Consider the following 25,115-nt stretch of genomic DNA (forward strand, 5'->3'; position numbering starts at 1 on the left):
TTGTTTCCAAAACCAGAGCCAACAAGAACATCACCCTCACACTGTCCTGGAATGTGGTGCCAAACGCTGGAATCTTGCCACTGGTCATGGGATCTGGACACATCTCCCTCCCTTTCCCCGAAATGTACGAAACTGCCAAGAGCTACTGAATTGTCCGGAAATTTCTGTCAATTTTTTGTGCACTGTTGTGGGTTTTAATAAAAACAGACAAAAATGGTTTTCTGTGTTTGTTTGTGGGGTAACAGGGGAACGTCGGAACGGGAGAAGCTGATCTTGTCTATTAAATAGAAGTTATTCTGAAAACGTTAAGAGTAGAGGTGTGTTTCACAATGCAGGATTTGCCTCCTATTAGACAGCGCAGGTCTGTAGAGAGTTTATTACACTGGTGTTGTCATCAGACAACACAAATTCAGCTTATTGTTGCACATTTAAGGTGTTTACATTTTTTTTCCAACATGTTAATTTATGTAAAAAATATATATACTTATAGTTCCTGTCACAAAAAGGCACCTTGTACCCGTGTAATCCATTTTTGCAGTTTTTCCACTTGTTAACATAGTGTAAATCTGACAGTTGTTCTTCATATAGTGTCATTTTGTGAAATGGACCAATAGAAATGCTCCAAAATGATGTTAAATTAAAGTTTTTACATGGACTTCCATTAAAAAGTTATTAAATAAAATTATATTTTATATGTTTCTTTTTGTATAAATTACAAAAATAAATAGAAGTTTGTCTAAAATGTGCAAAAAAAATTGGCAAATAACGTTTCTGTAGAGGATTTGTTCACATATTTGTACTAAAACAAAAAAAAACTCAACATATAGTTTACACAGGGAGTCTAAACACAAGCATTACCTCACTTTGTGTGGTAGAGTTTTTCAGTTAGCCTAAAGTGTCCAATAAGAGCGCTCCCAGAGCTTCTCCTATTGGACAAACTTGCCTTGGGCTTAAGACAATTAGAAAATCCTGCTTTGTAAAATGGCCACAATCATATATTCCACATATTAGCCCAATAATTCATCACAAATATTACTCCGCTGTTCAGTCCATCACTGCATATTCCACCTAAACCCGCTCCATATTTATTTGTTGCTCCTACAGGGAAAAATAAATGTACTAACTAATGCAGTCAGGAATCACATCAACTGATGAGGGGTGACTTTTCCAAAATGTCTACTGTATTAATATTAATCTTATGTGACAGTCGAAAAGTCACATCAGCAACATTTTAATATATATATATATATATATATATATATATATATATATATATATATATACTGTAATATAAATAAAGTATATAATAAATAAATAATAGATATAATAAATAAATAAATATATATACAAATATATATAAAATAGTATATGTATATATATATTATTTCATATAATTTGATATTCATGTTTCAGTTGATTTATGTTGTCAGGTGTGTATAAGTATTTTACAACACCTGAGAGCATCCCTCAGCCAGTCAGATTTCAGAATTGGGGCGGGGGCGGGGGGCTGTGCAATAGATGGGCCACAGCCTGTACCTGTACACCTGTATAGTGGACCAATATAAGGTCTGTGGAGGCCAGTGTTGGATTTGGTGGTACACTGTTAAAAACATACGTTCTTTGAGGAACGTTTAGGGGTTCCTCCACCACAATTTCACATTGAAGAGCCTCTAAAAGTTCAGTGTACTGTGTGTTTAGTAGGTGTATTTATGCCTCTTTCACGTGTGACTCAACTGAAGGTCTCAAATGTGCCACTTCTAAGATATCAGTATGTTTGGAAAAACAGCCAGCTGTTCCATTAGTATGCCAGCAGATGGCAGCACAGGACTGCAGACTATCAGTTTTGGTGAAAGGATCAATTCCCCCAGTCTGCATGAACAGCTGATCTGACATGCAGTTAGACTCCTCTTACAAATAACAGGCTTAAATTTTTAAATTCCTGCATAATTCCCAATAGTAATTGAGATGTAATTCAGAGCAGATTGGTGTGAAATGGTTAACCTACACCTACAGATTCTCGCCATGACTACTCTACAAATATAGCCTCTTTATTTACTATCCAAACCTACATGAATTAGTGAACCCCACATTTGTTCAGATTGACATTTGGTTTAACCACAACCTGTCTGCACCCCTCCACCATTAATAGAATAAAAAATATATGTAATAACTAAACTAATTAATTAATAATAATAATAAAAAGGTTATAACCCCAAAAGTTTCTCAGAACTATGATAATACCATGTCTCAGGCAAGACTCTGTGGTCTGAACAAATCTGACTTAAACTAGCTGCAGCTTATTTACTGCTAACCCTGGTTGACCAACGTGACCAAGCTGGTTGACCAGTATGACCAGAATGACCGAGTTGGTTGACCGGCATGACTGTAGGGCCACCCTATAGCTGTGAAATTACACTACATCAGGCTGTATAACCAGCAAGGCCACGCTGGTCAACCAGCATAAGCAGCATGAGCAAAATCAAAGGCAGCGTATGGTGCTATGCTGGTCACAAGCTGATTTACCAGCTAGCCTACCAGAATAGGGTATGTTTGTATGACAAAAGTCTGTGGACAGAAGTCTGTGGACTTTTCTAACTTAAAGCATTTAACACTGCTAATTCACTTCATGTCATAACGTTAAGAAACCTGCTTCCGGGTGGAAAACATCACGTCACGATCATAGTAAACAATCAATCTGACCTCAGTTGTGTTGCTTTATGTTAGCATAAGCCGTGGTTCTGGTTCTAATGAGCTGTCGGACTGCCTAACTTCAGACAGCTAACCGGAACACACCACTAACCGTAGGTTAGGACTCCCCTTATTACGTGACGCTCCCAGACTGGGAGGCCTTTGACAATGCAGTTCTGATCCCTTGCTGGGATTTGAACCTATGATCTTCTCATAGCGCAGTTAGACCATCGAGGTAAAACCCTAGAGTCTGTATTTCACACGTACACTACATAAAAACTCACAGTTGTCAGTAAATTTACTGTACCTTTTTTACTGGACACTGAACTGTGCATGGGTTCGCAGCTCTAGAGTGGAGTGACTGTCTAACTGCCTGCTTGTCAAGAGACTCAGGAGGTCATGAATTCAAATCCCATCAACACCACATAAAACGCCCTGCATGTGATTGGGCTAGGAAGCTCCTTTACGACCCTGCTGGTTGAGATGGTTGACCAGCTTAGCTCTTGACTAGTTGACTGGTCAACCCGCATGAGCAACCTCACCAAGCTAGACCACCAGTAAGAAAGAGATTGACCATGCTGGTTGACCAGCATGATGAACATCACCAGGCTGGGCAACCAGCATGCTGATCACAAGCTGATTAACCAGCTAGCTTAGCAAAATTGTGTGTGGATGACCATCTAAGACCAGTCGTGTTGGAGAGGAGGGGAACGGGGGTTAGGTCCATTCCAAGGGCCTGTGATTGACAGGAGCCCTAAAAAAGTATTAATTGAGTATTTTGGCAGAACTGTTGGAATTGTGGGGCCCAGTGTAATATCCTTTCCTGGGGCCCAAAATCCTTGGCAGCACCTCTGACCAGAGACGACAACAAATCCTCATCTTTTGCACCACCATGCTGCCCTTCGGAATAGCTGCACATCTCCAAACAGTCATCCAAAGTTGAAGCGGCGTCAGTAATCATGTTGAGGGGGACTGGGACTGGGCACTGCACTGCTATTGTTGCTATTGTCCATCACATATTATACCACTGAGGATCCCCTTCTGGCATCAGAACCGCAGCCCTGTTGTTTTTCTCCTAATCTCATTTGGTCCTTTGTTTTCCGAGGTTCTCCATTTGAATGCAAGGCCTCTTCAGCCGCCTCATCAGAGGACTGTCATACATCACCTGGAGGAAATTCAACTCACTGACAAATTCAACATCTCCAGCCGAGAGACAGAAAAATGTCCAGACGCTCGGCAGAATCAGACCCAAGTGAGACAGACAATCAATCAATACCACTCACATCTGAGAGCAGTATAGAGGGAGGTGGCGGCGGGTGGTGATGTGTGTGTGTGTGTGGGGGAGGGGGGGGACTCATTCTTCTCTTAATAGGGCTGAGTACAGTTACTGCATCACTACACTTAAAATAGCAAACCCACCACCCTGTGGTTGTTGACATTGCAACAACAGTTCAAGGGAAACGCAATTACGGCGGGGCAAATATTTGCATTCACCGAACCGATTGGATCTTGGAAAATAACTTGGAGGGAAAAATAACAAGTTTACATGAGCTGTTTGCAGAACATCTGTGGTATGCAGGGGGTACAAAACAAGGGTGAGGAAATGTCAGCTGCGAGTCAGAGTCCTCGCTGAGGACACCAGGGGTCGGGGAGAATGTTCCAGCCCCCAGCCCCCCTCCAAAGTGACTTATAAATCAACAGCGGGCTTGGAAGCATGGGGTTCTCTCATTCCAGCAGTGGTCTTCAAACCAAACATACGGCTGAAGTGTCAGTGGTCCTTGTATCGAGAGAGCGAGAGAGCAAAGCCAAGTATGACATATAGAGGGTTATAAAGCATCTCAGCAGCTCAGCAGCTCACAGACACGCCGGGTGAGGGATCTGGGACACAGCCTTACTTTTGAAAGAGACTTTTAACATTTAAAATGTATCAGATTTTCCCCATTTTCCCCCCAATTGGGACCCCCAATTACCGTACCCCACAGCTGGCGGCGAGTCTCAGCACGGACCACACGATTAAACTGCCAGTCTGTGACAGTGTGCAGACACACTGGAATTACAAGCTTCATTAAATCCCATGGCACACATAAGCCTCGTGTCCTGGCTCACAACAGACACACATGCCAGGGGGATATCCCATCCTCGAACATATGCAGGAGGCCTGTATCACCCCCCAGTCCACCTCGAGCAGCCTGTCATAAATACCCAGGGCTGGATGTTCTGCCTGTGGTCGTTCACCAGCAGATAAGAGGGAAGGGAGGCTAGGGCTGCGTGTGTAAATTCATGGTTTAATAGCGACTACATTTACTGGCCATTTTATCAGAAACACCTGCATTGTAGGTACTGCTATGAGAAACTGCTCTCATAGAAGCTGCTGGACTAAATTATCATCTGATTAACCATCCTGAGGGTTTATGCAGCTTACATGTAAATGAGCTCTGTTCTGATTGGCTACCCTGTATTGCGTCTCCTTCAGAAAGCAGTGTAGGCTGAAACACTGCTTATACCTTGAGCTTGGTGGAAATGGGGCAGAGCTAAATTGCTGTAGGCTACACATGCTAATTCATATGTCCAAATGTTTGTGGACACCCCTTCTAATGAATGCAATCAGCTACTTTAAGTTGACACAAATGTGCAAATGCACACACATAGCTTGTCTAGTCCCTGTAGAGTAAGTAAGTAATGCCAATAGAATAGGACTCTCTGGAGCAGATAAACATCATGAACCTATTAGAACCATGCTGCTTAATAATGCCAGGCGTGGGCTAGTAGAGGGGTAAAAAGCCTCCCAGCATTGAGCTGTGGAGCAGTGGAAGAACTGTGTTCTCTGAAATGATGGTGGTGGAGCTCCATCCAGTACTTTTGGGATGATGAGTTGAGGAGTTGGGGATGATGAGGTGGGGTGGTGATCATCCAACATTCTGGCCTCACTAACTAACGCTCTTCTTGCTGAATGCAGTCAAATCCACACAGCAATGAACCTCCCCAATCTAGTCGAAAGTCTTCTTCCCTGGACAGTAGAGACAGTTACTCCAACAAAAGCAGGATCATCTTATTTTAATACCCTTGATTTCAGAAGAAACAATGAATGAGCAGGTGTCCCAATACTTTTGTCAAAAGATTTCACTTTCCATGATATCAGCCCTTTATGCCAGGGGTCAGATCAGCGTAACTAATTACATTATGCATGCTGATCTGAACCTCTCAGATGCTGGATAAGTCTGCATTCTATCAGCCAAAACATTAGTACCAAAAATCTGGTTCCAGTGTCACAGGGGTGGATATATTAGGCAGCAGGTGAACAGTCGGTTCTTGAAGGTGAAGAAGGTGTTGAAACAGGAAAAATTAGCAAGCCTAGGAACTCAAAACACTTTGAAAGAACCAAACTATGATGTTCTAGACAATGACTGGGTCAGAACATCTCCAAAACATCAGGAAGGTCTTGTGGAGTGTGCCCTAGTATGCAGTGGTCAGGACCTACCAAAAGTGCTCCAAGGTAGGACAACCGGTGAACCGGTTGAAGAGGGTCATGGACACCAAAGGCTCACTGATGCTCATGGAGGCCCAGTCCACCTCACAACTTACCGGACTTCACCTGAGATCTTTAGAGGTCTTGTAGGGTCAATGCCTCGACGGTTCAGGGCTGTTTTGGCGGCACGAGGAGGATTCCAGACCTTTGAACAGTAGCGTATCTGCCTCGGCTTATCCAGACTGAGCTGATGGGATTGTTTCAAACAATTGGTGAATCAGCAAGTTACAGTCTGAGACTTCTCAGGTTTTCTTTATGGGTCATCTCCAAGAAGATCGGGTGTCTTTGACACCAATAACTGCATATAATGCCCGACTGCTGGGTCATTGCCACTGTTTCTGAGCCAAGGTGTGATTTATTAAAATGACTCAGAATGTGCTCTGTGGTCAGGGTCGTTCAGTGTGCCGAGTGCAACAGAACCCCAAGGCTCTCTGAATTTGAACATTTGGCCAAAAACCTCCAAATGTGCTCTAAACACAGCACTGCCCTTCAGCACAAGGTGCAGTTTGCCAAATACCAGTTGTGTCTAGGCCAGGCCTGACCATCACTCTGAGAGGAATGATTTTCCTGGAACTACTTATGCACAGCAATCTACACAAAGCTGCTCTGAGTTACACTATATTGACAAAAGTATTGGGACACCTGCTCGTTTATTGCTTCTTCTGAAATCAAGGGTATTGAAAAAAGAGTTTTATGGAGTAACTGTAAACTCTACTGTTCAGGGAAGAAGAAGGCTTTCTACTAGATTCTGGAGTAACATTGCTATGAGGATTTGATTGCATTCAGCGACAAGAGCATCAGTGAGGTCAGGATATTGGATGATGGTCACGACCGCACCTCATCCCTAAAAGTATTGATTGAATGATGGAGCTCCATCACCATCATTCCAGAGAACACAGTTCTTCCACTGCTCTACAGCTCAATGCTGGGGGGCTTTATACCCCTCTATTAACCCACATCTGCCATTATTAGGCAGCATGGTGCCAACGGGGTCATCTAGTTTATCTACTCCAGGGAGTCCTATTCTATTGCCAGTGCTTTTCTACAGGGACTAGACAAGCTGTGTGTGTGTGGGCATTTGCACATCTGTGTCAGCAATGGGTGAAACTAGCTGAATGCATTCATTGTCTTGGTTTATTTGCTGCATCATTTAACAGATAAGGGCTTAAATTAAAGCGAGATCAAGCTCTGCTATAGGGTTTAAAGTTATATTTCTGATAGCAAGTGTGTATATTAGTCTTAATGATGCATACAAATTATTTGGAATTATTTTATTAGGACTGTTTATGTCATGTAAACCATATTTAGGGGCAATTTTGGCTATTAATAACCAAAATATGGGCTCTTTAATAAAGACAATGGCTCCATATAATGATTACTAACCTGGTTAAATGGATCAACCCTGGTTAAAACTCTTCTAGTTGTGTCCCACTGTTGTTATGAGTCACAGAACCCTTTTCTAGTGCTGTATAGAACCTTTTTGGGTTAAATCTGCCCTGCTGAGCATCGGTCCAGCAGGTGGCACTGTGTAGTGTGTTGTTTCAAAAGCAGGACTGTCTGCTTTCTGGACACTGAGAGCTCTCAGCCGATGACATCTGATGCATAAGAACAGTTTCTGCTGATACTGTTTAACGGTTTGTTTTGCTTCTGTGGTTTAGCGCTGGTGCTACAAGGCTAGCATTGCAACCAAACACTTAAAGTCACACTGTTCTCTCAATCAACTCCAAACACATCCAGGACTTTAATAAGGTGGCGCAGACTTGTGGAGGTGCCTTACAGTGCTGCTGAACTAAATACTTGACCTGAACGTACACTATATGGCCAAAGGTTTGAGGACACCTCTTCTAATGAATGCATTCAGCTACTTAAGTCTAGTCCCTGTAGAGAAGTTCAGCCAATAGAATAGGACTCTCTGGAGCAGATCAACATCATGAACCTATTGGCACCATGCTGCCTAATAATGCCAGGCGTGGGCAAGTAGAGGGGTATAAATCCCCCCAGCATTGAGCTGTGGAGCAGTGGAGGAAATGTGTTCTCTGGAATGATGGTGGTGGGGTGGAGCTCCATCCAGTACTTTGGATGGGATGAGGTGGTGTGGTGATCATTGCAATCAAATCCTCACAGCAATTCTTCTTCAAAACCTAGTAGAAAGTCTTTTCCCTGGACAGTAGAGACAGTTACTCCAACAAAAGCATAAAAAAGGATAATCTCTTTTTTTGAACACCCCTAAATTTCAGAAGAAACAATGAATGAACATGTGTCCCAATACTTTTGTCCACATGGTGTAGTTGGTTAGTAGTCTCATAAAGGAATCGGTTCTGACATGCATCATAAATCAAGGCTTGACTCACTACAAAAGCCACTCGAGAGGTCAGTAAGACCCTCGCCACCACCCCCACCACTCCCACCACTCCATACACTCCTGCCAAAACCATGTTGGTGACATCGTAAAACGCCTGCTAGCTAGGTGGTCCCGAGTCATTCAATTACAATCCGCGATCCCTTTTTTCTCTTTGTGAGAGAGATGTTTGAGTGTGTCTCTGCAGGGTGGGGGTGTTTATGAATTACTTGGAATTGCTTTCTTGTTGGTGGAGGTAATGAGCCAAAAAGCAATGTAATTTAATAAAGGCAATAATAACTGCATGACATCAAATACATTCCACAGCTTGTCCTCCACAACACAGCAACCCAAGATCTCTGCTTAGGCGTGCGCTCTGCAAGGAAACAGCCTATTAAAAAAGAATTTGTCCCCGAGCTGGATGTGGATCATTATGATGGGATTTGGTAACTGAACCAATTCAGCCGTGCTGTAATCTTCAGATTAATCTCAGACAGATATGAACGCGCTCGCAGAGCCAAGCCTTCCGCGCCGTTAATGTCTGCCAGTTACAGTGTGGTGGGATACGGGTGGCTGGTCAGGAGCTTTTGTAAGTCTGTCTTGAGTCTGCACCACTTTCATCCATCGTGGATCTCAGTATAATGTAATAAATAATAAATAATCCAAATGATTACTTTACAGAACCTATTGCATATTGTCACCATTACTGAGAAAACTCATATCTCCAAAATATTCTGCTTTAAGCACCAACAGGCAGCATATATGCTCTCAAACAATGCATGGTGTTGGTCTTAGAGGATTGTAGGCGCCACATTTTGTCCACTTAAAGGGCCAAAACAAGCCAAACGGTCCAGTCTTCCCTTCCTCTCTCCAATAGCTTAGGAAAAACAGTCAGATTTAGCATTGTTTTCCATGCAGATTCTCAATAATACGGCCTTACTGTGTAATAAGTCTGGAATTCAGTCTTGCAGCTGTTCTGTACAATTGACTATTGTAACACAGTCAGTTATTGTTATTTTTCCCATTGACGTGGACGCCGTCACACGTACATTGCTGCAGATTCCACAGCAGATGGCACCGAATTTCTCACATTATCAGGTGTTGGTAGAACAGCTGAGGGACCTTGAGTTACTGTTTCACCTGAGATGGCATTGTACTGGCGTCCTTCAACCAGCTCCTGTTTGTTTCTATCTTCCCCATGCACATTTGTGTCCCGTCCCACTAACCGCCCCCCTCTCCATTGTGTTATCAGCCAGTCCCCCAGCTGCTGCCTCATTCATCCATTTCCTCTTGGTGGCTTTTCCTAGAGAGTGATAAAAATTAGTCATTCCCTCATTCCGTGAAAAGAATGGGGAGCTCGTGTCTGGCATAGCTTCAGCGCTGGTATTGTGGTGAGGCTATTGAGGCCTTGCAGTTCTGACACGTTTTTTTTTCTTTTTTTTTTTTTTTTGGGGGGGGGGGGGGGGGGGGGGGGGGTTAGGAAAGTGGAATGCGAGGCATCCAAGAATGACACAGCTGTCAGTAATTTACAGCAGATGATCAGAATAAGAAAAACACTTTCCGTTCCCAACAGAACCTCTCATACACAGGATTTGATTGCATTCAGCAACAAGAGCAAGTAGTACCACCCCACCTCATCCACAACTCCCCAAACTTATCTTAAAAGGACTGGATGGAGCTCAACCACCATCATCCCAGAGAACACAGTTCTTCCACTGCTCCACAGCTCAATGCTGGGGGGCTTTATACCCCTCTAGCGCACTCCTGGCCCTTTTCAACTAGTTTATCTGCTCCAGAGAGTCCTAATATATTGGCAGTACTTCTCTATAGGAACTAGACAAGATGTGTGTGTGCATGTAGAGATCAGTGTCAGCAATGGGTGGAATGGGTGCTGAATTAAGAGCTCTTGAAAAAGATGGTCTTCATGGCGAACTCTGGCGTTCGTCATCCCGGCGAGGTCTGTTCCACCACCTCAGCTACAGGACAGAGAAAAGTCTAGATACTCGCCTTCCATATGTCTTGAGGGATGGTGGGTCAAGCTGAGCCATGTTTGAAGCCTGAAGATTGGCTCTTAGTACAGCTCAGCTTTGGCATCAGGTACAGACGGGTAGGTCCAATTCTGGCTTTGTAGGCCAGGGTTTTGAAGCTGATGAGCAGCTACTGGACGCTGGTAAAGAGATCACAGTATACTGATAAAAGTATAAGCTCCTTGAGGAACTTTTGGAGGTTTTTCAATTTAAAACAGTGGAGGAACCTCTTAAGGTGTTTTGAGGAACCTTCAATGAACCCATTTCTTCTAAAAACCTTCTCAAAGCACCCTAAGAAGTTCCTCCACAGTTTTAAATTGAATAACCTCCAAATGTTCCTCAAGGACAGTGTAGAGAAGTGACACAGCTAAAATTAGGAACATCCCCCCATTAGGTTCTTCCATTTTAAACTGTAGGGGAACCTTCAAGGAACTTTTTTTTGGACCACCACCCAAATAACATCTGGAGAACAGCGGCCCAGTGGCCTATATCAGGGAAGGTAGAGGGCGGCTGATAAACTGTTCTAGAGATGGACCACAGCTGGAAATATGGTGTGCAGATGGTGTGGTGTGCAAAATTGGACTAATTTAAGGTAGGTCTGTGGAGGCCAGTTCTGAATTTGGTGGAATATTGTTAAAAGTATGAGCTCCTTGGGGAACATTTGGAGGTTATTCAATTTAAAACAATGGAGAAAGCTCTGAAAGTGCTTTAAGGAACCTTCAAGGAACCCTTTTCTTCTAAAAAAAAAACCTTCACAAAGCACCTCAAGAGGTTCCTCCACTGTTTTAAATAGAAGAGCCTCTAAATGCTCCTCAAGGATAGTGGAGAGAAGTGACTAAAATTAGGAACATTGGGCCTCATTCACTCAAGATCTTCCTAAGAATCTTTTTTAAATGAGTCCTTGAGGAAAGTCCTAACAGAAAGTCTAGATCAGACCCATGGTGTGTTTAAAACTACAGAATTGTTCAAAGCTCTGCTCTTATAAAACTGAAGACATCCCACAGAAGAACACTGTTCAGAACGGTTGGTGAATAAAGCAGCTGAATGGTCTGATGGTGTGCAGAGGAAGACCAGCCAGGAGGTTGCAGGAGTTGCAGTAGTCAAGTCTTGAAATGACGGTGGGACTGTATGAGCACCTGGGTGGCCTCTCTAGAGAGGAGTTATCCAGATGTTGGAGAGGAGAAATCTGCATATTTTTTTCAGTGTTCTGAAAAGTCTTGCGCTCGTGTAATCTCGCTTTCTCTGTTTGGTCACTATAGTGTGTGTGTTTGTGTGTGTGTGTGTTTTCCATAACGCACTGCTGTGGTCAGATGAATTTCCTCATTGGAACAGAGAGGATCTAAATCAGCCAAATCAACAGCTGGACTTCTCCTTTCCTGACCACATCAAAAACATGGGTTAGGTGTGTCTGCTTGTGCTTTTGTCCGTTCGTGTGAGTGAGTGTGTGTGTGTGTGTGTGAGGATGTGAAGTACAGTGTGGCTCAAAATCAAAGAGAAAAAAACTGGACAATTCTGGACAATTCAATAGCTATCTATCTATCTATCTATCTATCTATCTATCTATCTATCTATCTATCTATCTATCTATCTATCTATCTATCTATCTGTCTGTCTGTCTGTCTGTCTGTCTATCTATCTATCTATCTGTCTGTCTGTCTGTCTGTCTGTCTATCTATCTATCTATCTATCTATCTATCTATCTATCTGTCTGTCTGTCTATCAATCTGTCTGTCTATCAATCTGTCTGTCTGTCTATATAGATATATAGTTGGTGAGGTTGGTAAAGAATACTGTTCTTTAGTTTAGCCCGAGTACAATAAATAGAATTATCCACTTTAGGAAGGCTCCCAGCAGAGGGCGACGGCAGCGAGGCACTGTTACCCAAGGGAACTCCAATTCCCAGAACATCTAGGGGTAATCAGTGCCAACCAGAGGCACCTGGTGGTCACTGGATTTAAGACTGTGGCAAACAGTGGTTCTCTGTCACACCTTTGTAGAGGGGTGACCGGTACGGTACACTGAGGTGAAAGGACAAGAGAAAGAGCTGAGGAAGGAGAAGTTGGAGGGAAGAAAGGAGTTGAAAAGGAAAAAGAGTTGGGAAAGTAGAGGAGTGCTGATGAGGAAATCAGGCAAGAGGAGAAAAGAGATCTCAGCTCTGAACTCAGCCAAAATAGAAGACAATAGCTGTTAGCTGAACTAACAGAAGACTATGGTTAGAGTGAAGAAGTTCTGGTCTTCAGATTTGAGCTAGAGCTTGACTGATTTCATTGGTCATCTTTTAGTTATGTTGGCCTGTGCTGTCCTTCGTCTGAGCTGCACCATTTTTGGCAACTCATTTGTTTGGGTTTCCCACCTTTTCTGTTCCCTTGTTCTCAAGAGTAATTCCAGAAGTACATTTACATTTAAGGCATTTAGCAGATGCTCTTCTTAGCGACTTACAAAAGTGCTTTGCTCCTCTAAGTTTAGACTCTACTAAACACAAGTCAGTAAGGTGACCATAATACTCAGCTATTCGCCCAAATCCTCTCAGAAGAGGAGGGTCTTCAGTCTGGGTTTGAGGACAGCGAGCGTTGGACTCTGCTGTTCGGACACCCAGGGGAAGCTTGTTCCACCACTTTGGTGCAGGACAGTAAAAAGTCTGGACGCTCGTCTTCCGTGGATCTTAAAGGATGGCGGGTCGAGCCGAGCCGTTCTTGAAGCTGGAAGGGCTCTTGGTGCGGATCAGCTTTTGACCAGAAGTCACCTTTGCTTGCTAGTGGTGCTATGCTAAGGTGTTGGTGAGCTCTCTCTCCTTCCAGGGTTGCTGATTCGAATCCAGCTGGGGGTAACCCCCCCCCCGTCCTACTGTGCACAAACGACCATAGTCCCACCAACACTTCATCACCTTTTAAGACCTGTTCTCAAAGGGTTTTCCTATCTGCTCCCTGACCATCCCATCACAGTTGGGGTTAACACTTACTTTCCCTTATGGCGTTTAGCTTATCCTCTTATCCAGAGCAACTTATAAGGTAACTTGTATTACAGAGGTGGGTTAATGTAGTACTGGGAGTCTTGCCCAGGGACTCTTATTGGTGTAGCACAGCACCCCAGCCTCCCACATGCTGTGGTAGCTCCATGGTTGATACTGGGGTTGTCCGTTGTGCCACAACAATGGAAACGTTAAAGTACAGGCTTGCTTAGAATCAACCAAATGACGAATTTCTACAGTTTCTAAGCCCTAGCGTGTGTCCTAAGAAACCAACCACTACACAAGTAGAATCCCACCATTGTGCTTTTAAAGAGCCGTTGGCCAGAGATGTTAAAAGCATGACTAAAAACAAACGAAACGAAATGGTCCTCCACCATAAACTGTGAATGACTTTTGAAATGAGCAATTTTATCTGTATTTTTCAGTGTTTGATCGCTCTGCCGGCTGCAGATATTATATTTGAAAAGCCTCCCAGTATAACAGCAGAGTGTGACCGTTGCTATTGACCCGAGCAGCGATGCAAAGTCTGAGCTGTTCTTTATCAGGCTGGATCAGGCCTTGTTTTCTCATCGCAGAACATGTCAGTTTTTATGCCTTTTTCCCCTTTTTCATGGTCCAACACACCCTGCAGGCCTGCTCCTACCAAGATAACCCCTTTCTTCAGTCCAGCTGTCCAGCCTGGCTGATTGGCTGGGTCATGAAGTGGCAGTATTTCACTGCCTGTGTCAGCAGTGCCATCACAGTGTAGGTTTTGGAGGGAGGGATACTTCCTTTCATCACATTGTGTTTTCCTTTGATTAGCTCGGGTCTGTCTTTTTTTGATTGTTTCCATTGGAGGCGTCCGATATGCCTGCAGTCCAGCAGGCACTGTGTCCAACTGATAAATCATCCTGAGAAGTGCATCATCACATATTGACCCAGAGACCTAAGAGACAGACCTGTCTACAGTGTGTGTGTGTGTGTGTGTGTGTGTGTGTGTGTGTGGGGAGGGGGGGGGCACTTTTTGTGTGTCTTTCAGTCCTCTGAGAAGTATCCGCCCCTTCCTAATTGCTTCTATATTTGCACACACCGATCAGCCATAACATTAGTACCACTACTGACTGGTGAAAGGGGGGGGGCTTCAGGTAGCACCTGTGAGAGGGTGGATATATTAAGCAGACAGTGACTGGGTCAGAACATCTCCCAAGCATCAGGCAGGGGCGTTGCTGGTATGCAGTGGTCGGTATCTATCCAAGGTTCTCCAAGTAAGGACAACCGGTGAACTTGCAACCAGATCATGGGCACCTAAGGCTCATTGATGCTCCCAACTCACTTGTGCTTCTGGACTTGCTGCTGAAGTCTGAAGTGTCCAGATACTACAGGATACCTTCAGAGGTCTTGTAGAGTCCCTGCCTCAAGTGTTCTGATCTGTGGCTGATTGGTGGATTTGTCACTGACCTGTTTCACATCACTTGAACTAATTTGGATGTAAGATGAAGGCCTGAGTAAACCCTTTAAACCCTTTAAAGTGGATGGGTGGGTGGTACTGGTGCAAGTGGATCCACCACCCACATGTATATCTAGCCAGGACTGGCTCTGGGGTCAGAAACTGACCCCTAATGAAGGGCTTGAGGATGGCTAAAATGAACTGCACTGTGTAATTTTGAACCAGCTGGATACAAGATGGGAGGTTCTAAAAAAGTGCATGTAATATTTTATTGATTGATTATTTTGCATTATTGATTCTACATGCATCACTCAGTACATAAATAAATACAATCATCGGACATGTGAGCTTCATTTTAACAAGTGGAAAACTTGAAACTATGGTAAGGTCATCCAAGCAGAACCACAAGTAAAGAAGTCTCCAACAATTAAATAATTTTAATAATAATAAATAAATAATTTAAATTAATATTAAATTGTTAAATATTGCCATGGTTGATGTCCAAGTAAAGCATCTACCTCAAAGAGACCACAAACATTTGATTTTTCATGATGAACAGAGCAAGTCTAAAGTTTACCAGAAAACACCTCGACAAAGACCAGGACTTCTGGAACAATGTGCTTTAAACAGATGAATCCAAAGCTGGAAGTGGAAGTGTCATGGTTTGGGCTGATTTTGCTACAGCATGGCCTGGCAAGCTTTCCATCATTAAATCCAGTAGGAATTCTTTAAGGTAGATGCTACTTACACAAAGTGCACGAAGTAACATCACCTTAGTTATACCAACTGTACAGAAGCTTGGGCTACTTATGCTGGATGTTATCAAAATGATGTTACTATGTACTATGTATAGTAACTGCAGATTACCTATAATCTAGTACAATTACAGTATTTGGTGTTAAAACCCTATAGAAACATCATGTAGAATATTGTTCAATTGTATTAAACTACATTTCAGCAGTCAAGCAACTTTTCATTTTCACTTGGAAATACATTGAGGGTAACCTTCACTTTCAATCTAACCAAACATTTACAATTTTTACATTAAGAGGAAGGCCTAAATAAACTAAGGAACAGTAAAATTATCCAAGGTAAATAACAAAAGAATAAAAAACCCAAAAGTTAATTTGATTCCCTTCTTAAATTTGATTTCTCAAATAAAACAAAGCATATAATAAGATTTCAACACAAAAGAGGACAAGTTCAAATAAAAATTTATTTATAATAATAATAATAATAATAATAATAATAATAATAATAAAAGTAGTGATGATAAATGAAGGGTCAAAGGAAAAAGTTCAACTCAACTAACACAGTAACCGGCTGTCTGCGAAGGGTTCGAGACTATAAAAGTTTAAAATGCAGATTTGTCCGGTTCAGTAAACCCTATAGGAACCTGACTGGTGATCTAGTCACAAGAGCAGGTCTGATAATTACTGTATAGACTGGATATGAGCTGGCGAATGGTCGAATGGGTATATGAAAAGTCTGCGATTCTATTGATGGTATTAATAGGCATGTGATTTTCAAAGCAGTGCTTGTGCAAATAGTCAGGCTTTGTTCAACTGTACCATCATTAAATCCAGTAGGAATTCTTTAAGGTAGATGCTACTTAAATGCTACACAAAGTGCACAAAGTAACATCACCTTAGTTATACCAACTGTACAGAAGCTTGGGCTATTTATGTTGGATGTTATCAAAATTATGTTACTATGTACTATAGTAACTGCAGATTATCTATACCTATACTCTAGTGCGATTACGGATTACCTATAGAAACAACTGTACCTTTGTTTGGTGCAAAAAGACACTCTGATACTTTAATCGGTGAGTGAGTGAATGTTAGATAGGAGCTTGGTTCAAAAACTGAAGCCGGAACCTCATACAGCTGAAAGAGTTCTGCATGGAGGAGTAGGGGGGGAAACTCCCAGTCAATGTCAGAGAGGTAGAAGGTAGGAAACATCCGCCACCTAGGCCAAAGGGGTTAAATACCATCTTAATACTTTTTTTTACATGACCGTAGCTTGCTTTATAACTGCAGGCTTGAACCTTCTTCTGTGAATACACTCCGAGGCTCCAGTTGGCCCATTCTGCCATTGTTGTTCTGGATCCAGGATACTCCCATCCCTTAGAGCCGAGACTCGCACCTCCACCAGGAGCCTCCCGAGCCGCAGGTCATAAGTCTTCCAGCATTTCTATTGCCGGAAGAGCGCATGATAGTAAATAATGGGCCCTCTGATGTAATATATGGTGTGAACGGGTTGCAATGCTACCAAAGATAATCTGGTGATCTGGAGAACAGGGGCAATTGACACCGTTTCCTTCCCTCCTGGGAGGATATTGGCCATCCTTTAAAGAGTGTTTGGCGTGACCCAGCAGTTTGTTATTGTGCCTGCGTATCCAGGAGATGAGCCCCCAACAAATACTTTTTTTTCACCAAACGAAATGGGCTGGAATTGGATCCACTCCTAAAAACACTGGCATTGGTTGGATTTCTTTAAAACCTATTGCTTGAATTTGGGGTAGACGTCAGCTCCGGGACGTTTTATTTTACCTGGGAGCCTGAAGTGGTTTATACGCTCGCTTGTGATCCTATATTCGTAGGCTGTGATTTTAATTGAAAAATAAATTGATGTTGGCGTTCTCAATCATTGCATCCAGACGGTCTTAGTTTGTGTTTCAAAAGGTCAAAGATATCCATGTCGTTTTTCTATTTCTCGTTCGGCGCTGGGCAGCTTTCACAAGTGAACAAAAGAAACCCTGAACCCTTTCTGAAATTTGTGGTTTGATAATGATCGTCCTCCTCGGAAATTCTCCCAGAGTAAGCACGTTCTGAGTTTTGGTAAGGGATGAAAATAAAGCATGGACGTGGCCTTGCACATATTGGCAATCAAAATGATTTATGTACAGTGCTTGAAAAAGCAAAGGCAGCAGCCTAGAGCCTCTGCCCACTGACTAGACTCTCCTGCCTCTTTTGAGGAAGGCACACAAGGAAGCCGAGCTGCTGTGGCTCAGGTTCTCCTCCTTTTTGTGAAGAGCCGACTGCAGAGACCAGGAGGAGAGATCAGAGAACGGATTTGTCCCACGCACCTGTCAAGATGTTTGCCAGTGCTCTTCTGGAACAGTCCGAGTACAGACAGAAAGAGAGAGGCAGGCTGTAAGCACTTTAGAATGGATGGGCTCTCTCCACCTGGTTCTTCTGTCTGTCTTTCTTCCGTTGTTCTGTCAGAAAATGAGAACCAGCTAACCGCAAAAGCAGATGGAGGAGCAAAGGCAATATTCAGAGAACAGCAACACTGCACACCATGAACCTTCAGGCGGGGGCAGATTTAGCACTAAGCAAACAAAGGCAGCCTAGCGCCCCTATAAAAAAAGCACCAATTGGATATGTAAACTGATTCCATTCAGATGCATTTATGTAGGTTTTTACAACAAATGTTGTCCCAAAGCAGCTTTACAGGGATCTGGGTCCGATTCCTTTCTTTTAAGAAAGCTAGTGGCAAGGAAAAACTCCTTCAGATTGAGTGGAAGAAACCTTGAGAGGAACCTAGACTCAAAAGGGGAACCCATCCTCTGGTCAACAAAAGAGTCTGTGTCTGAATCCTCTGGTGCAATCAAATGTTCATAAACACAGTGAGGATGAATCAAAGTGAGAAACCAGAGCAGCGTAGTGGAGAGACAGTTCTTGTCAAGTCAAGTCAAATCAAGTGGGTTTTATTGTCATTTCAACTACATACAGAGTACACAGTGAAACGAAACAACGTTCCTCCAGGACCATGGTGCAACATAGACACAGTGCATACAAAACACAAGTGCAACACAGTACAAGTGCAGACAGACAACACAACACAGTACAGACAGAGGATAATAAGCCTGGATGGCCCAGTTGGAACTGGACATCTTAGATTATGGATAAGAAAGAGAGGGGAAACACACAGGATTGGGAGGAGAGTTTTACAGTGGGGCAAAACTGACCCAGAGGGTAGGCAACAGCACCCAACCGCAAATGGAAAGCTGGGGGCAGCTCAGCACATGAAGAGAAACTGTAAGAGTGTGGATAGACTGATGTACTGCCTGTTAAATAAGTAGAAATGGAAGTACTGGTCACCGAACAGCAACAGGAATTTATTTCAGAGTTGAGGAGCTTTATATGACTATCAACTATCAAGGATGTCTGAGCTAGGCACTATTCCTGAGCTGACACATGGGGGTGGGTACACAGGGCTTGGACATCCCATGGGACTTCAACTAGGCTGCTTGAAACTTTGAGCCTCGTTCAGGTTTAGGATTATGTTTGTCTGAGCTGAACTAACAACTGGGGCGTTGGCCACGCCCCTTCCACCAACGGCATGTCGCACTTGGATCACCATATGAGATGGAGTCAAACTTTCCCTTAACTTTGTTGTCACCATGCGGACACTAGAGACAACCTTGATTGGCCGAGGGAGGTCATGTGATCTGCAAAGGATTCTTAAAATCGTGCAGGTTTGGTTTGCAAGCAATCGTCAAGGGGTTGTTATATAAATAAACGGTCAGTTCCTGACTTGTTGGAAGCAGGAAAACGGGTGATCATTCCAACCTCAGACACTTTGACAAGGACCACACTGTGAGGGCTAGGCGACTACAATCTCCAGAACATCTCCAAAACACCAGGCAGGTCTTGTGGGATATTGTTGGTATGCAGTGGTCTGTATAGGTAGGCCAATTGGGAACGAGAACGCTTTGTCCATCCCACGTATTGGATCCCCACAAGGGTCAGTGATCTGGTCTGGAACAAAGGCACCCACCTATCCCTCGTTCCACCCATGCAAGTCTCATGACACCTGAGGCTTTTAGATACTCTGCTGCTAATGACTTGATGCCAGATACCACAGGAAGCCTTCAGAGGTCTTGTGGAGTCCATTCCTTAACAGTTCGGGCATGAAGGGGATCTACACAATGTTAGGCAGGCGGGTTTAATGTTCCAACTGATTAGCAGCAGAATGTAGAGTAAGCAGAGTCATACTTCCATGAACTACGTCTAGAAGGAACAAATTACACATACCCCAGTACTGCAGCTGCTTCAGTTGTGTTTGTAAGCAGTTTGCGAGATTGCTCGCAATCTGAACATCTTGACTCCTACTGAGTGACGCAATCCCGAGAAGCGAGAGAACTGGCGGGGGAGCAGACCTGAAGCAATGTTTTGTGTTTATGATCTGAAGTGTTCTTACTTTCAGTGAAGCTGATCCATGTTCAAGTCGCACAGATCGTCCAAAAACAGAATGACGTCTGAGGGCCGATGGAAGACACTATGTCCAAATACAGTATTTGTGGACAGCCCTGCTAATGAATGCGTACAGCCACTTGAAGTTGCATCCATTGCTGCACACACACAGCTTGTCTAGTCCCTGTAGTTGAGAAGTACTGCTAATAGAATAGGACTCTCTGGAGCAGAGCAACTTGATGACCCTGTTGGCCCCATGCTGCCTAATAATGCCAGACGTGGGCTATTGGAGGGGTATAAAGCCCCCCAACATTGAGCTGTGGAAGAGTGGAGCAGTGATCTCTGGGATGATGACTGGTGCTCCATCCAATACTTTTGGGGTGAGCTGGGAAGTTGGAGATGCTGACCTCTCTGACCTCACTGACGCACTTGTCCATGAAGGTACAATGTTCCTGGACTGCTGAAACGGGACCCTGTATATCTGCTTCATGCTTACTCGATGTTTATGAAGGAGACGACCCAGTGCAGAATAGTTGTTGCTAAATGTGACCTTGTTTGTAATGATGTATTGTCGAAGGCGTATGCTTATGATGGCCAGTTCTTGCTCGAGGGGGGGTAAGGGGTCCAGGTGTATTGCAGTTCTGCAGAAACAAGATGTAAATGGCTATGAGTGTAAAGTGAAATGCTGCAGTAAATAAAGATCTGCAGTAGTACAGCAGTGTACACAGTTCATCTGTGTGTCCAGTAGTGTGCTATAGAAAATTCCAAAGGGTCTGGATAATGTTCGGCTTTAGATTAGGCTGGACCCTCTGCCCGGCCTCCCGAAACTCTACCCAAGGTTGACCACATGGTCAACCAGAGCGGCCCGGATCTCATTGCAACATAGTTGCTTGTGCTGGGCCTCGTTCTCCTGCATTTGCCTCCATTGTTGTGCAACCCAAGATATGTAACTTTTTGTGTGACCCCCTTTTATTGGGCTCAGGTGCTGATTTGAAAAGATTATCCTGAAGTGTGTTCACCTGTGAGGGCTGGGTGCTGGGTTTGGGCAATTGGTTCATGTGTGGGGTGTTTTGCATGGCAGTGTATCCCAAAAAAAGACACAGGGTGTTCTGTTAGTATTGCTTTATTTAATGTAGCAAAAAAGGCTATTTTTTAAAGTTTGTAGTTTCCAAAGTTGTGCTACCAGTACCTCTTTAGGGCCTTAGCAACTGCAAAAAAATATTTTTTCTTTCCAAGGACCACCTGGAACTACAGCATTGAAAGGAATCTTATTGCACCACCAAATTAATGGAGTTCATTTTAGACCCACATTTGTTACCCACATGGAAGCGTTGCTATGACGACCCTGAGCAACACTGTTTTATATAAAACAGAAGTCTGTGTATCGTTCTTGCAGAATATGTTTTTAGAAAATATTCTGGCATACACACACACACACACACACAGGCTCACACACATCAGTGTATAATCAGATAACAGATTTCTATCAGTGTACTTATGCTGGACGTTTGCCTCATACCTGCACGGAACCGGCTGACTACACTGGAGTGGACGGATTAGTCCAGTGCACTGTATCTGTCGCGTTCTCAGGAATTTACAAGTCTCCCACAGTCCATTTAATTCAACATTTCTTTTATACGTGTGGCCGCATTGTGATATATATTGTCATGATCATGCTAAAACCTTGTATCTCCCTTTTTTTCTTTATTTTTCCTTTTCTTAAACTGTTTTTCACTTTTTTCCCATAAAGTGAATCTGGTAGTAGTTTTTTTTTCTTCTTTATCAGAATTTCCAGATGAATGGACCAATAGAAATGCTCCAAAATTACTTAAAGTCTTTTTACATTTGACCTCCCTTGAATTTTAAGAAAGCTTTTTTCTCTTGTAAAGCTGCAGTTTTGGACCTGAGCTCAAAATATAAGGTCAGGCTAAATCGGTTAGTGTTCGGTTTAGAATTAGGGTCTAGTTGCACAGAATGGAGTTCCATTGTGGGTTGAATGCCAAGTGTCTGTGAATGCAATCAAATCCTCACAGCAATGCTCCTCTAAAATCTAGTAGAAGTCTTCTTCCCTGGACAGTAGAGTTTACAGTTACTCCAACAAACCCAGATTTTTTTAAAACCCTGGATTTCAGAAGAAACTATGAATGAACAGGTGTCCCAATACTTTTGTCCTTATAGTGTATCTGTAGGATTCTTCAGAGATACTGAAAATGTAGAAAGGGTTCACCTAGATTAACAGTTGTTGAATACACCCCCTGATGCTGATTTGGAATAGTGTTGTGTTCCTCGAACCCGAGCCATTTACAGAGCCAGGGGGCGAAGCATGACCCACAGATATTTTCCCAGCATGCAAACAGACCATAGCGCTAGCAATAAAGATGTTTGGTATCAGAGCTTGTTAAGAAATCTGCTCAGTCTGCAATCACTGGTGTGTGGATGGGTGGGTTGAGGGGTTAAATAAATGAAGCAATTAATTCATAAAGTGGCCAATCAGAGGCCCACAAGTGCACTTGGCTTTAAGCCTTAGTCAGCCTGTGCATTAAATTGTCCATGAACACCAGCACAGCCTCCAGTGAGTAACTTAAGGCTAAATAACTTTAACTTTAGGCCCATATCCAGATAACATGCCATTGTGGGCCCGTATGGGTAGCCCAACTGGAAACCACAAGGTTTTGACCATGGGTTCCATGCTGGCTCCACATCTTGATGCCCACCAGGGTCCCAACAGAAACCGTGATTGGAGGAGGGGTTAAACATGGGCCCCATCTGGGTTTGTACACAGGGCCATGCCCACCTGGAACCCACCTAGCCCACGTTCTACCTGTGTGAGCCCCACTTGAGCATGCTGGTTGGGTAAAGACATGCAATAATTAAATATATAAAAAAACAAAGTTTGGTGCATGAGTTATATAAATAAAAAAATAAAAAAATAAACAACAAACTACCTCATGTGGAAAATATGGTGACCATGACCATCACCTTACTGATGTGCTGTGACTGCAGCAAAACGAATTCAGAGAAAAACAAACTGTTCGGATCCAACCATGAGCCCCCACCGGGACAGTGATCCACCTTGCAGCAGGACAGTGACCCGAGACATGCTACAAAAGTAAATCCTGAATTTTTCAGTCAAACAGTGGAACATTTTGGACTGACCAGTCCGTGAGAACCCCACTGAGCCATATAAAGCTAAAAATTAAATAAATAAAGATCCGTTATTGTTCATTATAATGTGTCCAGTTACTTTTGACTTTTGATGACTCCAGTGTGGTTTACCAAATACAGATGTTTTACTGTTCGTTGACTCTCTTAAGATCAAAATGCAGCGAGATTCTTCTAGGCTTTCTACTAGATTCGAGAGGAGAATTGCTGTGAAGATTTGATTGCATTCAGCCACAAGAGCGTAAGTTTGGAAGTCAGGATGTTTGATGATCTCACCATCTCAACTCCCTAACTTATCCCAAAAGTATTGGATGGAGCACCACTATCAGTGCAGAGAGCACAGCTCTTCCACTGCTCCACAGCTCAATGCTGCTGGGGGGCTTTATACCCCTCTAGTCCACACCTGGCTTTATTAGGCAGCATGGTGCCGATAGGGTCATCTAGTTTATCTGCTCCAGAGAGTCCTATTCTATTGCCAGTGCCTCTCTATAGGGACTAGACAAGCTGTGTATGTGAGCACATTTGCACATCTGTGTGCACAGTAATGGGTGCAACTTAAAGTATCTGAATGCATTCATAAGAAGGGGTGTCCACAAATATTTGGACATTTTAATGTCTATCAATTAGCACCTTATTTTTCAGTGTACGTTTAAAATTAGTGTTTTCAGACTCTCTGTGGCACAAACAGGGATTTAGGAAGGTCACGGTTTGGAGAGTGTTAAAAGCACAGCTCCAGCACTGTGGCTTAATCAGGACTAGGCCGAGGTGTGTCAAACGAAACATCCGTTTGCGGCGGGCCCTCCGTGCTTCAGGCAGACTTCCAAATGCCAGCGAAGGAGGAAATGCTTGTAGGCGTTCATTAACTGCAGTATTTGGTTATTTGCTTTACAGGTGGAAGCATGGAGGCTTTTCACTGTCGCAGGAAAAACACACTCCCTCACCTCGCCAATGTCCACATCCTCCCTTTCTGGCTCTTTCGATTAATTCTGCATTACCACTTAATGACTTCCTTTTCCCACGAGCTAAACAAACAGGCCCGTCAGCGAGGGCTGATGCTTCCTCTAGTTCCAGTTCCAGCTCCAGCTCCAGCCGCCCCTCTGTAGAGGTCATGCTGCTCTGCCTGGCTGAGAGGGGGAGGGTTGGGTGGCCCAAGGCACTGCCCAGGTTGCACTCAGGTCTCCGCTGACGTATGTTTGATGTGTCTTCCAAAGTGTGTGTGTGTGTGTGTGTGTGTGTGTGTGTGTGTGTGTGTGTGTGTGTGTGTGTGTGTGTGTGTGTGTGTGATGCTGGGAGGATGGAGTCGAGTTTCTGATTGATGGACTTGCTGAGAAGGAGAGCGAGAGACTGCAGCAGACATAAGGCAACATCTCTCTCTCTCTCTCTCTCTCTCTCTCTCTCTCTCTCTCTCTCTCTCTCTCTCTCTCTCTCTCTCTCGCTTTAATCAAAACTAGTGATCACCAAAACCCCTTCTGGAGATCCTCCATCCAGACAATTTTCACCTGAAACCCTAAAACCCCCAAAACAGTGTTTGTAAAGACCCCCGGGGGTGTGTGTGTGTGGGGGGGGGTGGCACAGAACTGAATAGGGCTCAATGCTGAATACACTGTTCTGAATGTATTCAGTAATGGACTTCAATACAGTACACAGAAAGGACCTCTTGATAAGACACACACACACATACACCACATTCTTTATCTGGTGGAAGTTTGGGTTCATTATGTTCATGTAGCACCAAAAACTATGACCCCATTTACACCAGGTCACTTCATGTGACTA

General features: G+C 43.5%; 1 protein-coding gene across 1 annotated transcript in view; it reads left to right on the forward strand.

Moving 5' to 3' along the window:
- Positions 1-218, forward strand: part of spcs3 (signal peptidase complex subunit 3) — a 4,811-nt gene extending 4,593 nt beyond the window's left edge. The window contains exon 5 of the mRNA XM_072677156.1: positions 17-218. Coding sequence (XP_072533257.1) covers positions 17-149 — 133 coding nt within the window. The 3' untranslated portion in view covers positions 150-218. The remainder of the gene's footprint in view (positions 1-16) is intronic.
- Positions 219-25,115: the final 24,897 nt, after the last annotated feature.

Source organism: Salminus brasiliensis, chromosome 4 (assembly GCF_030463535.1).
Source record: "Salminus brasiliensis chromosome 4, fSalBra1.hap2, whole genome shotgun sequence".
Lineage (NCBI taxonomy): Eukaryota > Metazoa > Chordata > Actinopteri > Characiformes > Bryconidae > Salminus > Salminus brasiliensis.